The sequence below is a fragment of the Misgurnus anguillicaudatus genome, chromosome 21, assembly GCF_027580225.2.
Source record: "Misgurnus anguillicaudatus chromosome 21, ASM2758022v2, whole genome shotgun sequence".
Classification (NCBI taxonomy): Eukaryota; Metazoa; Chordata; class Actinopteri; order Cypriniformes; family Cobitidae; genus Misgurnus; species Misgurnus anguillicaudatus.
The window spans coordinates 2,936,591-2,952,367 of NC_073357.2; the positions used below are offsets into that span (position 1 = coordinate 2,936,591).

Sequence of the window (15,777 nt, forward strand, 5' to 3'; positions counted from 1 at the left end):
CGTAACCAAGCGGTGTCTCATTTCATAGGGGTATGTTTTCACCCCTAGCGCTTAACACTTGGTTTTGAGGGACAAGGGCTAGGGGTAAGACGAAGTGGTAGGGGAAGGGGTAAGACAGAGAAATGGGATTGGCCCTTAATGTCAGTGTAATATCAGTAGACTAAAGATATTTCCATGCCTTACATCACAAAAAAAGAAATTTAAAGTATATAAGCTATAGCTCTAAACCAGGGCTATTCAATTACAAATTCAGTAACAATCAAATTATTTACTTTAATTGATGAAGGCTACAGTTACCGCACATGGGTACAAGGTGTACTACTGCACACTGTTAGAACATATTTTAACTCATTTACTTTAATTGATGAAGGCTAAAGTTACCGCTGACTTAGTGGGAGAAGTGACATATTTTGTATTGAACGAGAGCAGTGACTTTAGGCTCATAAGGGGTCAGTGCAATTCGAAAGCATTAGTGGAGAGTATGGTCAGTCAGGCAGCAACGAGAGTTGCTTTTTATGGAGTTCATTTCTGAAAAACTTGACTCACATGTGTACGTTTGATCCAAACATACTGAGCATGACAAACGCTACCTTCTTCATGTTTGGGAACTGATGTACAACCCCAAATCAGAAAAAGTTGGGACACTGTATACATTGTGAGTAAAAAAGGAATGGAATAATTTACTAATCTCATAAACTTATATTTTATTTACAATAGAATAATTAACATATCACATGTAGAAAGTGAGACATTTTGAAATGTCATGCCAATTGGCACATTTTGGATATTGTGAGGGCTGCACATTCCAAAAAAAGTTGGGACAGGTAGCAATAAGAGGCCAGAAAATTTAATGTACATATAAGGAACAGCTTAAGGACTAATTTGCAACTGATTAGGTCAATTGGCAACATGATTGGGTAAAAAAAGCCTGTCAGAGTGGCAGTGTCTCTCAGAGGTCAAGATGGGTAGAGAATCACCAATTCCCCCAATGATGCGGCGAAAAATAGTTTTCTGAGTTTCTTAGAGAAAATTTGCAAAGAGTTTGAAGTAGTCATCATCTTCAGTGCATAATATCATCCAAAGATTTAGAGAATCTGGAACAATCTGTGTGTAAGGGTCAAGGCTGGAAAACCATACTGGATGCCCTTGATCTTAGGGCCCTTAGACGCCACTGCATCCCATACAGGAATGCTACTGTAATGGAAATCACAACATGGGCTCAGAAATACTTCCATAAAACATTGTTGGTGAACACAATCCACCGTGTCATTTGCCGTTGCCAGCTAAATCTCTATAGGTTAAAAAAGAAGCCATATCTAAACATGATCCAGAAGCACAGGCGTTTTCCCTGGGCCAAGGCTCACTTAAAATGGACTGTGGCAAAGTGAAAAACTGTTCTGTGGTCCAACAAATCAAAATTTGAAGTTCTTTTTGGAAAACTGGGACGCTATTTCATCCGGACTAAAGAGGACAATGACAACCCAAGTTGTTATTAGCGCTCATTTCAGAAACCTGCATCTCTGATGGTTTTGGGTTGCATGAGTGTGTGTGGCATGGGCAGCTTACACATCTGGAAAGGCACCATCAATGCTGAAAGGTTTATCCAAGTTCTAGATACATATGATCCCATTCAGACGTCGTCTCTTTCAGGAAAGACCTTGCATTTTCCATCATGACAGTGCCAGACCACATACTGCATCAGTTACAACATCAAGCTTAGAAGGGTTTTTTTTGTGCAGCACTTTGGAAACTTTGTGTTTATAAAATGTGCTATATAAATAAAGTGGATTTTGGATTTAGTGGAGAATCTGAGTACTGAAATGGTCAGCCTGCTGTCAGGATTCTCCAAAAGGAGAGAGGGAGAGAACCCAGGCGCAGGCGTAGATGAACACAAATGTTTTATTAAATCAAGACACAAAAAAACAAAATACCCTCAATGGGGTAAAACAAGGCCAGTACCAAGACAAAAATAAACACTACAGTACTAAAAAAAGACTGGAACAGGACTTGGATTTTAAACAATAAACTAGAACCTTATGCTTGACAAATACTCTTGACTATAGATGACACAGGTACATACAGATAAGAACAAAACGAATCAGCACAAAACAGCAAACACAAGGGCGTTAAATAGGGGAGCAAATCAAGAGGGGAACAGGTGACATGAATCAAACAATAATGGGATGATTAACGAGGAAACAAGGGGGCGGGGTCAGGAGACGAGACAGAAAGCACATGGCAATGAAAAAACAAAGCCAGTGCTCTCACACAAAACAATGGGCTGCCATGATCCTGTCACTATGACTTAAAAACTGTGACTTGAAGACAGGACCATGACAGGACCCTCCCCTTAAGGGACGCCACCTGGCGTCCCCCAAGGGAACACACTACAACACAAGACAAGACATACTGAGAAACAGAGCAAAACGAATAAAACATAATACACAAAGACAATGGCAAACAACAACTTACAATAACAGGGTTTGGGTGACATAACAAAAACATCATTAATGGAAGGGGGGGTGGGGGAACAAGAAAGTTCATGGGGGGAGGTCCAGATGGGGTAGACCTCGAAGGGGAAGACCTTGGTCCAGGGGGTACAGGGCAAGGTTGGGGGCGAGGGGTCCGGACAGGCTTAGCAGGGGATGTGGGACTGACAGGCGTTGCAGCGGACACACAAGGAGCAGTTTCAGGGGGGACAAACTGAGGCACAGCTGAGGCAGGGAGGACAGGAGGCACAAGGGGAACAAAGCAGGGTCTCCGGGCAGGAAAGGGGCAGACACAGGAGCCGGTGAGACAGGGGGCGCTGTGGCTGGCAGCGGTGACGAGACAGGGACCATGACAGGGGACGCTGCGACCGGCAGCGCAGACGAGACATGGGGCATGACAGAGGGGGCTGCGGCAGGCAGCGCAGACGAGACATTGGGCATGACGGGACGCTGCGACTGGCAGCGGAGACGAGACATGGGGCATGACAGGGGAAGCTGCGGCAGGCAGCGGAGACGGCAGGGGCTGCATTCTGTCAGGATGAGGCTGCGGCGGCTGGGTATCCGGGCCCTGGGAGGCTGCATCAGGCTGAAGAGCCGAGGACCCCTTCCTCCTCTTCTTCCTCCTGGGGCGAGGCACAGAGCTCATGGCAGGAGGCAGAGGAATCGTGGTGGTCATGGCAGGTGAGGAGGACGCATCTGAGGCGGACTCCCACAAGAGTCTTCTCCCACGTTTCCCTCTGAGGTCGGTAGGCAGAGCAGGGCTCTCGGGGATCAAGGTGGAGAGAGCTGCATCCTCCCGTGTGATGACTGCCACGACACGACCCTCTGGGATGGGAGAAAGCTGGGTGGCTCTTTCAGCTGCGGTTGAACCCCTGGGCTCGCGGTTCATCAGATACTCCACCATGTCAGGGAAGCTCAGGGGCCATCCTGGCCTGCTGGGTTCTCAGTTGGCTGATTCGTTCTGTCAGGATTCTCCAAAAGGAGAGAGGGAGAGAACCCAGGCGTAGATGAACACAAATGTTTTATTAAATCAAGACACAAAAAACAAAATACCCTCAATGGGGTAAACAAGGCCAGTACCAAGACAAAAATAAACACTACAGTACTAAACAAAGACTGGAACAGGACCTGGATTTTAAACAATAAACTAGAACCTTATGCTTGACAAATACTCTTGACTATAGATGACACAGGAACATACAGATAAGAACAAAACGAATCAGCACAAAACAGCAAACACAAGGGCGTTAAATAGGGGAGCAAATCAAGAGGGGAACAGGTGACATGAATCAAACAATAATGGGATGATTAACGAGGAAACAAGGGGGCGGTGTCAGGAGACGAGACAGAAAGCACATGGCAATGAAAAAACAAAGCCAGTGCTCTCACACAAAACATTGGGCTGCCATGATCCTGTCACTATGACTTAAAAACTGTGACTTGAAGACAGGACCATGACACCTGCAGTCCAGATTGCTACCTGTCCCAATTTTTTTGGAATGTGTAGCTCTCATGAAATTCAAAATGAGCCGATTTTTGGCATGACATTTCAAAATGTCTCACTTTCTACATTTGATTTGTTATGTATATTCTATTGTGAATAAAATATAAGTTTATGACATTTGTAAATTATTCCATTCCTTTTTTACTCACAATTTATACAGTGTCCAAACTTTTTCTGATTTGGGGTTGTACGTTGACATCAGTCGAAAACATTGCAGGCCCGTTAGTGCGAAGCTCGTGTGCCATAGTTACATATGACTGCATGTCAACAAGTTTGAGTGTGAATTTCCCCTCGTCAATGGAAGGGACAACTTGCTTTGCTTTGGCGGATAAGTCCCCTTCTATTGCAACAGTGAATGGGTTTCTGACAAAAACTGCCACCTCTGTGGGCAGAACCAGTCCATCCAATCGACTAGTTCTTTTTCAACATCGCAATGAAATCTGTCATCACATCTGTGATTTGTGAGGGGGATCAGATGCATTTGAGTGTCCGAAAAAGTAAAGCATTTGGCCTGTGCTCAAATCAGTTGCAAAAATGTCCAGTTTGACTTGGAATGCGTGCATCTGTTCCACAAGGTCGATAACAGTTTTGTCTCCGCCTTGTAGTCCCAAATTGAGATCATTCAGGTGTTTGAATAGGTCGCTCAGAAAGCATGCATCGGCCATGAAGTTGTCTTCCAGCATGCGACTCAAGAGCGTTTCGGCTTTTTTTTGCTTGCTGCTGCGGAAGAAAGTTATGATCTCCTCTTTGAGACCACAGAAATGCTCCAGTGCACCACCTCACGTCATTGTGCAAAAGCAGAACGTGGTGCTCAGCAGACATTTCTGAAAGCAGCATGTGGAATAAGCGGTGTTGGAGGCTTGATGTTGAGCGAATAAAATTAATTGTAGCCATCACGCTGTCCATGGTCGTTCTGAGCGCGCCGCTTAGTTTTGCGCACAACACCGCCTGGTGCACAATGCAGTGTAAGGAGATTAACTGAGGTGCAACAGTGGACCAACGTGCTGCCAAACCATTAACTTTCCCTGTCATGGATGGAGCCCCATCTGTCACAAGCATGCACACATGCTTCATATCCAGACCATTGTCTTTAAAAAAGTGGACGTTTTCCCAAAGACTATATCGCCAGTTGTGTGTCCGTCTAACGGCAGTAGGCAGAGCAGCTCCTTTCGGAAACATTTGCTGTCAAAAAAACTGACATATATCCACAACTGAGCAGTATCAGTTTTGTCTGTGGACTCATCTACTGCTATAGACATAGTCTCAGCTTTAATCAGGTCTCCCAACAGCGTTTCATACACCTCTGTAGCAAGTATCTGACCGGGGTATGTTTTTTATAGCAGATGCCACGCTATAATTTTATCGTCATGTATTACCTTATCCACAACAGCCAACATACAGTCCTTCACGGTTTCAGAGTCTGTGAATGGCCTTTTCTTTTGTTGCCAAAATCCAGGACACACGAAGGGATGCTGCGGTAGCTCTCTCTTGGGCTGTGGATGAAAGCACCATGGTAGTACTGCTCCTGTTGTAAGACCGGTGTGCCCTCTCTTTAGATCCCTCGGGAAACTTGGTGCGGAAAGTCTGGTGTTTCTCAACGTGGTGCCTCCGCACATTGTAATCTTTAAAATTTGCAGGTCCAATCAGCGAACAGCGGGGAGTGGCTAAGAACGCAGACGTTGAGGTCAGGCGCCAGACTGAGTGACATACGTCACGACCAAACGTTAGCGATTGGTTATGGCAGATTCAGAGTGACCTTGGGCAGATCCAATAGTTTTAAACTTCAACTTCCTTAACGGAAGTAACGCTTTGCAATGGAGCGTGGCCAGACTCTCTGTACAAATGAAATGAATATACGAGAGTCTGGTTGCACCAGGCTATATGAGCACAACATTTTACACTGAAGGTAAAACCTGGCATGCTGTATCCACATTAAACCTGCAGTGTCCAAAAAGTCATCACAAACCAGGCTCGATGTTTCTCATTCCTCATTTGCATAATGGCATGTTTTGAGCGAAGATGAGCGCACATTTTCAATTAGGCATGACAAGCAATAGAGGCTCTCCTTCGTGTTAAACTCTTCACGCTAAATTGGTGCTTTACCACATCGGTTCTTTCTTCTTTGGAACACACATGAAGAGATTTGCCATGGACAGAGGTTTTAACTGCCAGGCTCAAGTCAATAGAGAAATCACAATAGGATGTGTCTGGTGAAAGTTTTGACACTTAAAGGGTTAGTTCACCCAAAAATGACAATTTTATCATTAATCACTTACCCCTGTGTCTTTCAAATGTAACATTCATAACGCTGTTCTCCTCATTAATGCACACACAAAATTTAAATAAAATAAATATAATACTTTGAAGAGTCATCCCTTTTGCATTTGTTGAGTATCTGTACTTCTGGTTTGTGCATTTCTAGTGACAGAACTCCTACAAAGTATGTTGTCTCCCAAAAACATTTTTGTCACATCCATAACACGTTTATTTTAGGGTTGCATAACGATTAATTTATTGCAGAATACAAGTTTTTGTTTACATGAAATAATTCATGCCATTTTAGTTACATGTGGTCATTATGATATGTAGTATGTGCAAGAATTTTCATTTGTTTGCTGCTCCTTTCCATCCAAACACACCAAACCAATTTAATATGAACATACACTCAAATAGCTGATAGGCAAAATGTTGTTGTTTTAGGTCTGACATTTAAATAAATGCTGGTTAGTGTCCATCAGTTAGAAAGGGTCTTGAAGCTCTTGGCTGTACAGTATGTAACACTGATGATAATGTTAAGAGAAAATATGATGTTGATATAAAAACGCCTGCTGCTGTTAAATGTCAGCAGACTGGATTGTTGATGTTAAGAGTGTTTTTCTGCTCTAAGGGGAAATTCACCGCTTGCAATTTTTCAATTTGGGGCAGTGGACTGACACAACAGAGCCCATTACAGGACAAATATACAAATCTGTCCACCGAATGTGTGGGTGTCTGTAGACATACTGTACAAAATGACTTTAATTTTATTTCTCAGTGCTCTCTGGACAGCGAGAAGATTAAAGGAAAAAGTGCAATACATGAAATCATGAAATACAAACACCCTCACCAAAAAAACCTTAATAAACCTAAAGTACACAATACATCTTATATGCAATCCCATAAATCTACACACACACACACACACACACACACACACACACACACACACACACACACACACACACACACACACACACACACACACACCAGATAACTCTTGTGTAAAATAAGCATGGGCAGTGTGTGAATGTGCATGTATCTGTGTGTTCTCTCTGTTTCTGGAGATCAGACTCCTGCTGTGCTCCAAAATCAAAATGCAAACATACACAAACCCACACAACACATCACATGAACACAATCTCCTATAAAATGATAGTAATTCTCAAAAACATCAAACCAACAATCTGAATAACATTACAATGCTATATTTGTTTCCAAAACCAGATATAATTTCCACAAGAAGATCAAATATTGCAGGATTTTTGTTTCTTCTCTCTTTCCCTTTGTTTTGTTTTGAGCTGAAATGATGCAATCTTGGCACCTGATGCCCTACAGGGGATCTTTCATTTATTCTGGACGTGGCGCTGATCCAGACCCAGAGAGCCTGAATGATCAACACATGCATTTAATGGCTCTGTCTGAGAGAGAAATAGAGAGAAAGAGAGAGACAGATGGAGAGAACAGGCTTAACCCTCAACCCAATAAAACTGGAGGCCGTTTATTGTGCTTTGTACAGATTATAAATGCTAAAATATCATACATGGGTCAAAGACGAAAAGGGGGTTTAAAGCATAAAAAAAATAAAAGTGTAAAAGAGCTTTAAATTTAGTCTTTTTCACATACATTAGAATATGTCCTGTTTAACTTTATGTTTTTCTGAGCAAAAAATAATTACTACCATACATTTTTACTGGGATTTTACAGAAGACACCAACTAAAATGTCATTCAGTGTAACAATATTTTTATGCAAAAAAATATTATCAGACATTTTTAGAAAAACTATTATTTGATGACACATTACAAGACTCTATTTATAGATCACAGTGCAGACACCAAATACTAACTATTTGTCATTTTAAAGCATTTTACTTCGCCAATATCCTTTAAACCATTAGGTTTTACCCATTTGTCAGCAAGAAGTTTTTGTAAGGAAGTGAAAATCAATTCAAATCAAAAAAAATTTTTGTAGGATCACACATTATTTTACATATTTTAATAAGTACAGCTCAGAATAAGTATATTGTTTCATTTCTACATAAATATATATGTTACACCGAATGACCATGGTTTGTTACACTGAATGACATTTTGACAAAAATAGTGTCATTGTTTCCATTATTGCAATGTTTTGAATATTATTCTGTATCATTTTATTCCTAAACAAATCACAGAAGTAGATGCTGAAATTAATAATCATTTTATTCCACAATACATATCATATTCGTAAAAATTAACTGAACAGGTGGTAATACTGTATAATAAGATCCAGAACTGCCCTTATACGTTTATCTTCTGCCCTATGTTTACTTTGATTTTCCCGCCATTGCTTTCGCCTCTTCTCAGCTGCAGCATCTGATAAATTCCTGATTGACGGGTGATCAGGATTTGCAGCCAAGGCAGCTTGCTTTCTTCTCTGGTTGCTGAAATACAGATTCCATGTAATTATTGACATAAAATTATTGACATAGATCTATATAAAACGTGTTATTAATTAAAAATACTTTCTGTTTGGCAACATAAATGACATGTTATCAGGATTTGTATTATGGGCGGAGAATCCCCTCAGTGGCCTCTCTTAAAGGGATAGTTCACCCAAAAATGAAAATTCCGTCATCATTCACTCACTCTTGTGTTGTTTCAAACCCACATAAATGGAAGGAAGATATTTTGAGAAATGTTTGTAACCAAACCTTTTGTGGACCCCATACTATGATACTAAAAATAATACTATGGAAGTAAATGGGGTCCACGAACGGTTTGGTTGCAGACATTGCTCAAAGTATCTTCCTTTGTGTTTATCAGAACAAAAAAATTCGTGCGGGTTTTTACCAACATGAGGGTGAGTGAATGATGACCGAATTTTCATTTTGGGTGAACTATCCCTTTAACTTGTGGTATAGGTAGGGTGGAGTCTCTATCTAAAAACAGCAGTAAACTATTATTCTTTAGGGCTAGGCTTGGACACAAATTTCACGATTTGATTCAATTTCAAATCAATTTGATATTGATTAACATCATCTGAAAACAGCATAGACTGAAAGATCGATTATTGTGATTTACAAATCACTATTGTTTCTTCAAAATTAGAATTGATTAAAAATCGAGAAATCTATCTTTTTAAACCCAGCCCTATTATTTTTACATTGCACTCCTCAATACCTTTCTCGTCTCCTTGCTAAATGCATTGCCCTAGCTACTGGGTCTGCATTAACTTTCTGCCAGTGCCTAGAAACTTTTTGTTTGTGGGCATCTAAAAGAAATCAGTACCAAAACGACAAAAATGCATTAAAACATTAATATTGATAAAGTTTGATATATTTTTTTTGTGCTAAACATCCCTCATTTATCTGAAATAGAAATAAAATGCTAAAAATGTTATCTAAACAGTAACACTATCATTCAGTGTAATGGATGACACTGTGGTGTAACATACAATTTGCATTACACCGAATGACAAAACATTACCCTGAATGACGAAACTTTTACTTAAGCTAATATTAGTAGTTAACAACTAGATACCTATATCAAACAGTGAACTTGACCAGAAAGGTTTATCATCATTATTCACAACATCTACTTATTTTTCAAAAAATCTAACAATAAAAGTGTTTTTTTGCATTTCACTGAATGACAGTCATTTTTGTAACTCAAGATACCACACTATGAAAAGGTGAAATTATCAAATAATTAAGGGCAATAAACTTACCTTGCTGAATCACCACATGGTCTTCAGGGGGCCTTTTGATGATGTCACAGACTGCTTGATGAGTATTGTTTGTGTATTTAATTTCAAAATGGCTTTCTGATCCCATTACACTGAATGACCTCTGACAAATTGCATATTCGGGACAAAAGTCCCCTAGTTGTTTCAATATTTAACGAAAAAAATAACACATAGTCCTATTAATATAAAACAGCCAACACTTATGTGAACATGCCAAGGAAGCAAATTTTTTTTTTAACATGGTATTTTATAAGTTTATTTAAAAATGTATTAGTAAAATCATAGTCCGGACCATTACGCTGAATGACGATTTTACACTTTGGAGCATTATTAAACTCATATTTGGTCATTGTATTTTCACAAAAGTTATTTGAAACATAAAAGTAGACATTTAACTTGCATTTTATATGTTTTTTTTGTATGTAAAATCACTTTTGTAAATTATATTTGATGCGGACACCAAAATGGTGACGTCTCGTCTTTGACCCACATGCAGATTATATTTCATTATCTTCATTTCTGTTTTATTATTACCTTATTTGAAAGAATCATGAGTAATAATGTTGAGTTCGCTCTGATTGGCTGTTTCTCACAGCAGCTCCTTCAATAGCTGTGTGTGTGTGTGTGTAAACATACCTTATGTTTGAGTCTGTATCAGACTTTTTTTAGTATGGACCTGCAAAACGTAACTGTAACATATTAAACGTAAGCATATGAAGTTAGCATATGGCAGTAACTCATCAGCATTAACATTGTAACAAGATTGTACTTAATGTAATGTGTAATTTAATGTTGGGGTGTACATCTCGACTGTAACATCACAGTCGGTGTTGTGTTGAGATTGGTCTGTTTTCCAGCGGTCTTTTGCAAGCACGAGACTTACATAAGGTGGAAACAATCGTGTTTGAGGCTCATGATATGTCATTACCATGTACACAACTCTTATTATTCATCTATGCCTCAATAAATAGAGTTTTACATTCTATGTCACCTTTAAATATGAAATGTATTTAGAATTGTTTAATTATTGCTGTCCATGGCCCCATTACGTTCAAACTATTGCATTAAGAAGCTTTGAGCTAAACACATTTTAGTCTAAAACTCACACAAAAACTCCTTATATGCTGTGAAAAAATAAATCAAACACCTGCAACTAAATATATGCAGACACACTGAACTTGAAATATAAATATAATATATATCTTTGTAGCAAGATATATATACAATCTTGTTACAATGTTAAAAGGGAAGGCATTGTTCTGCGGCCACCGCTCTTGTTTGTATTCTCGCCGTGTTGCTGAGCAGCTGGTTTGATTTATTTCAGCAGCCGAAGAGAGAATACACACAGGATCAATTACAGACATACTGAGATCCGATCCCGGACCGTCTGACTCGTTCAACCTCTGCCGAGAGGAGACGAGCATCCGACCGTATGGCGTCGCGGGATTAAAAACCCCCAACTCTGCATCCATGTATCACACAGACAGTGTGCGGTTTAGAAACCCTGAAGGGCCGATTCCGAGGGTTCCTGAGATCCTATCATCACAGTGTCATTGAGCGGAGCGCTTAACCCCGGACTGCTCCAGGGGGAAGTTACACTTAAGTTACACGTAATTGTGCTGTGAGATGTGCTACTAAATGACACAAAACGTCTTCATTTAACACAGACGCACACACACTGCGTCAGAGCCTCAGGTCTGAAACACACACAAACGCTTTAACTGTGGACGGTAAGAAGAAAGCAAACCCTCGCACACACAAAATACAGTAAAACATCACATTCACAAATAGAAAACGCTAATCACAAAAGTGTAGACACAATGTTTTCATCATATTTTATGAATGCATTTGATATGCCGCGTTTTTACCTTTGGCTCATGATCTTGTAGGCATCAGGCAAATAACAGCGCGTGTTCTCCATTTGGGCGGGGTCTGCATCGCAGATCTTGTCGTCGGTTCGGCCGTAGTTTGCGCTCTTGATCATGATGAGGTCTCTACCCGGACAGCGCAGATCGATTGGGTAACTTTCACAGGACAACTCCCGCCGAACGGGTACAGGGGATCGACTGAATGCTGCAGACAGACAGACAGACATGCTATTTATTTACATGTTATAAATTTAGCGATGTGCTACTGCATAGCTCATAGCAATTGGTTAGCAGCGCAAAAGGTCATGGGGTTAAAGGAAACACACAATAATATATAAATCTTGTAATGCACTTTAACTCGCTTTGGATGCTAAAGTGCATAAAATGTAAATGAAATAAATGCTAAAATCTTTCAACCTGTGCTGGTTATAACACACACAGACATTTTTTAATTAATTATGTTCTTGTGCTTTATTTATGTGAGGTAATACTGCAACATTAACTCTTTCCCCACCATTGATGCCTTATCTTGTCAATAAAAAGAAAATGCTTCCCTGCCAATGACGAGTTTTTACAGCAATCCATATTTCCATTATTATCCACTAAGTGGCGCTCTAACACAACTTATAATTCACTGAAGCATCCACTAATCCAAAAACAGTAAAAACTCTTTGGATGTTTTGATCATCGCTCTGAATCTGATCTTCAAAAAAAGTTATTTACAAAAATGCAATTATCTCAGATTTTTTGAAAAAAACTACCTACATTTTTGAGAGGTAAAAAAAGAGAACCAATGACGATACAATGAAACTTTTATTTTTTGTTTGAAAGCAGAGGGTCTTTTCTTTTATTTGATATATTGTAGGTTTACAAATATTTAACGAACGCATTCAACTTTTGTGAAAATCATAAAAAATGCTGTATTGGAAAGAGTTAAAAGATACCTATTATGCAAAATCGACTTTACAAGGTGTTTGGACATAAATGTGAGTTGGCAGTGTGTGAACACAACAACAAACTCCTTTTTTAATCCCCATTAAATCAAAGCAGCCCCATTAGACATGCTGTTTTGATTCTCTTGTTAATGTGATCACACTGATAAAGCCCGTCCTACATCCCCTGACTAATAATCCTGCATTATCATATTTTTCACACATAGCGACTTTCACCACATCTAATATACTACAATTTACTGTAGTAAATGCTTAAGTATACTACAGTATTTTTCATGTAGGTCATATACAAAACATGCTGTCGAGAGGTTTGCATTTCATTTTTACTTTGCATGATTTATGTTGGCAATAAGTTAATAAAATGTAAAAATATGCAAAAAAGTGGGTTACTGTAAATACCTTCCTTCCTTTTGAGCCCTAAACGACAAACTGCTCTACAGAGAGCGTTTTTTCACTATGTTGTTTTAGACGATGACATGTTTGTTCTGTGGGGCCACCGTCTCTATGCGTTTCGAAAAGTGAGCTAAAATCTACACACTGCAACTTTAAAAAAAAAGGTTGCTGTAGTAAAACCATGGTTTGGTCAATAGTAATCACTGTCAAAAACAAAAACCATGGTTACTACAAAATAAATATAAATAAAAAATAAAATAAAATAATTAACTAAAAATATAAAAATATTAACTTTGTATTATTTTCAACACTAATTATTACTATTATCATTATTACTTTAATTTTACTTATTATTTATTATTACTTTATTTAAGTGTCCAGAGTAAACCTGAACTCCAGCAATCCTTGCAAACAAAACAAAATATCTCTCTCTCTCTCTTTCAGGGCATTACTAGAGCGTAAGTGCTGTTTGTGCAAATTATAAGATGACGCAGTTAAATGAATACTTGAGTTTAATATCCTCCGTATCTCCACATGCGTGTGCAATCTGGCAACGGTGTCTCAAGGTTACAATCCAAACAGGTCTCCTGCGGGCTATAGATGCGTAGAACGAGCCAACTTCAAGTACCTGGCCGGTTAGACGCACAGAGCAGAAATGCTGTTTTTAATACTTCATCTTTTTAAGTGAACGCTATAATAGCCACAAATCCCTGCAGTCAAAATAACGTTAAATTGCACTCATTAAAAAGAAGTGGGGCTTCGGTAAAATAGCAAACACAAAGTCATTTCTGAACGCAGACCGTCCCTGAACAAATTAAACATGTCAAAAATATCCTGATTGACACAAAACTATTTTTAAACATAAAGAGTTTTCTCTTATCTAAAGAGTTATAAAAATATTACTGCAGTAGATAAGAGGGAATATGATTCATTTTCTTGTATCATTATAAGTTAAGAACTCTACGTTATCAATCGAAGAACTTATTAACTTATTAACCATCTCAATATGATTTTAATGGCTGTCTAAATAACATTTTGAGATGATCTCAAATTGATTTGAATAAAATGTCAATATTAACACTTTATGTTAACATATTATATCAAACATTAGATCATTTTTATAGACATTAATAATGGGGTATTTCTGAGTATTTTATGGTTGAAAATAAAGCCTTAATTAAAGAGTTAATAAGAGAAGCAATACAGCTGTAAACGCTAACATGGCATTAATCTTTTGTTGAATACTCAAAGACGTCATTACAAACATGAGATGAATGTTGTTCCAGACTCATTTTGTATGTCGTGATGGGATTTCATACTAAACCACAGCTCCTCTTTCACCTTTTTACTATGACAACTCTACACGTTATATTATAGCAACTGTATAAGCTGTATACTGTCCATCACCTACAGTGTAAGTGAGCGCTCTGAAGGGTGCGGTCTACAGGAAAACACACATCACCACAACATTTTGTTTTAACCTTGATAACACAGCAGCAGCAAAAAAAAAGTTTTTAGATGTTACAATTAGGAACGCACCAATATATTGGCCTATAATTGGTAGATATAAAATTTTTCCCACCATCAGACAACGGCTGATTATTTAAAAACAGGCGATGGTCAGGGCAAATTTTATCCTGGCAACCAAAAGGGGTAGACAAATGCATCAAAAGGCATACTGTTCCATTATTTTGAAATGGGTGACAATAACAACAAAATTCTAGTTGGTACGCTCTGTATTTCTAGGATTTCCAAAGAACGTCCCAAAGAACGTTTAATTTTTATGCAAACGCGAGAGTCCACGTACAGTGTGCGTGACATAATTTTTGTCATCATTCGCGCATGCACGTAACTAGAAATGCGTAACGATTAGTTGTGACTAATCTGTGTATAATTATGTATTAACACACAAACATGTATAAATAAATATATAAATTATATATAAATATGAACCTGTATACACATGCAAATATAACTCCTTCCCCACCATTGAGTTGTTTCAAGTTATCTTGTCAATTAAAAGAAAACGTTTTTTTCCCACTTTAAATATATTGTATGTTTATATATTCATAAAAGAAAATTTTCCTGGAAGGCATTTTGTGAAGCAAAAAATGCTGGCGGGCAACTTTAAAAAAAAAGGCTGGCAGGGAATGAGTTAAATATCTACATGCATGTTTGTGTGTGTATTTATACGTAATTATTATATACAGTGAGTGTATCCACATAAATTATGTAAACAAAAACTTTTAACATCCCTAACACATAAAATAGTAAATAGGCTATGAGAGAAATTGCAATTGTCGCAATTCGCATGCTTCGAACTTCAGCGCACGTGTATAAGTCAAATGAACTATGCTTTGCAAGGCTGTGTGTTATATTTGTGGACATACGCTTGCATTTGCGTAAAAAGCAGACTATACACAGGGCATAAATAATTGAAGATTAATCTCTGCACAGAAATGTTGTATTGGTGGATCCTAGTTACCATTGTTGTGGCAAATAAACCTTTCACATCCAATATTGCTCTGTCCTCTCTGTGTGGTGCGTGAAAAACTAAATAATTCCTGACAATATTTCTTAAGCGAA

The 15,777-nt window shown here is 38.6% G+C and overlaps 1 protein-coding gene and 1 long non-coding RNA gene across 3 annotated transcripts in view; both read right to left on the reverse strand.

Moving 5' to 3' along the window:
* Positions 1 to 15,777, reverse strand: part of LOC141352856 (adhesion G protein-coupled receptor L3-like) — a 36,881-nt gene that overhangs the window by 15,815 nt on the left and 5,289 nt on the right. For both annotated transcript variants that reach the window (XM_073858902.1, XM_073858901.1), the window contains exon 3: positions 11,846 to 12,050. In XM_073858902.1, coding sequence (XP_073715003.1) covers positions 11,846 to 12,050 — 205 coding nt within the window. The remainder of the gene's footprint in view (positions 1 to 11,845; positions 12,051 to 15,777) is intronic.
* Positions 8,004 to 10,465, reverse strand: LOC141352857 (uncharacterized). Its single transcript, XR_012359931.1, has 3 exons — positions 9,960 to 10,465; positions 9,413 to 9,503; positions 8,004 to 8,673 (listed from the first exon to the last, which is right to left on the reverse strand). It is a non-coding gene; the product is annotated as an uncharacterized lncRNA (long non-coding RNA).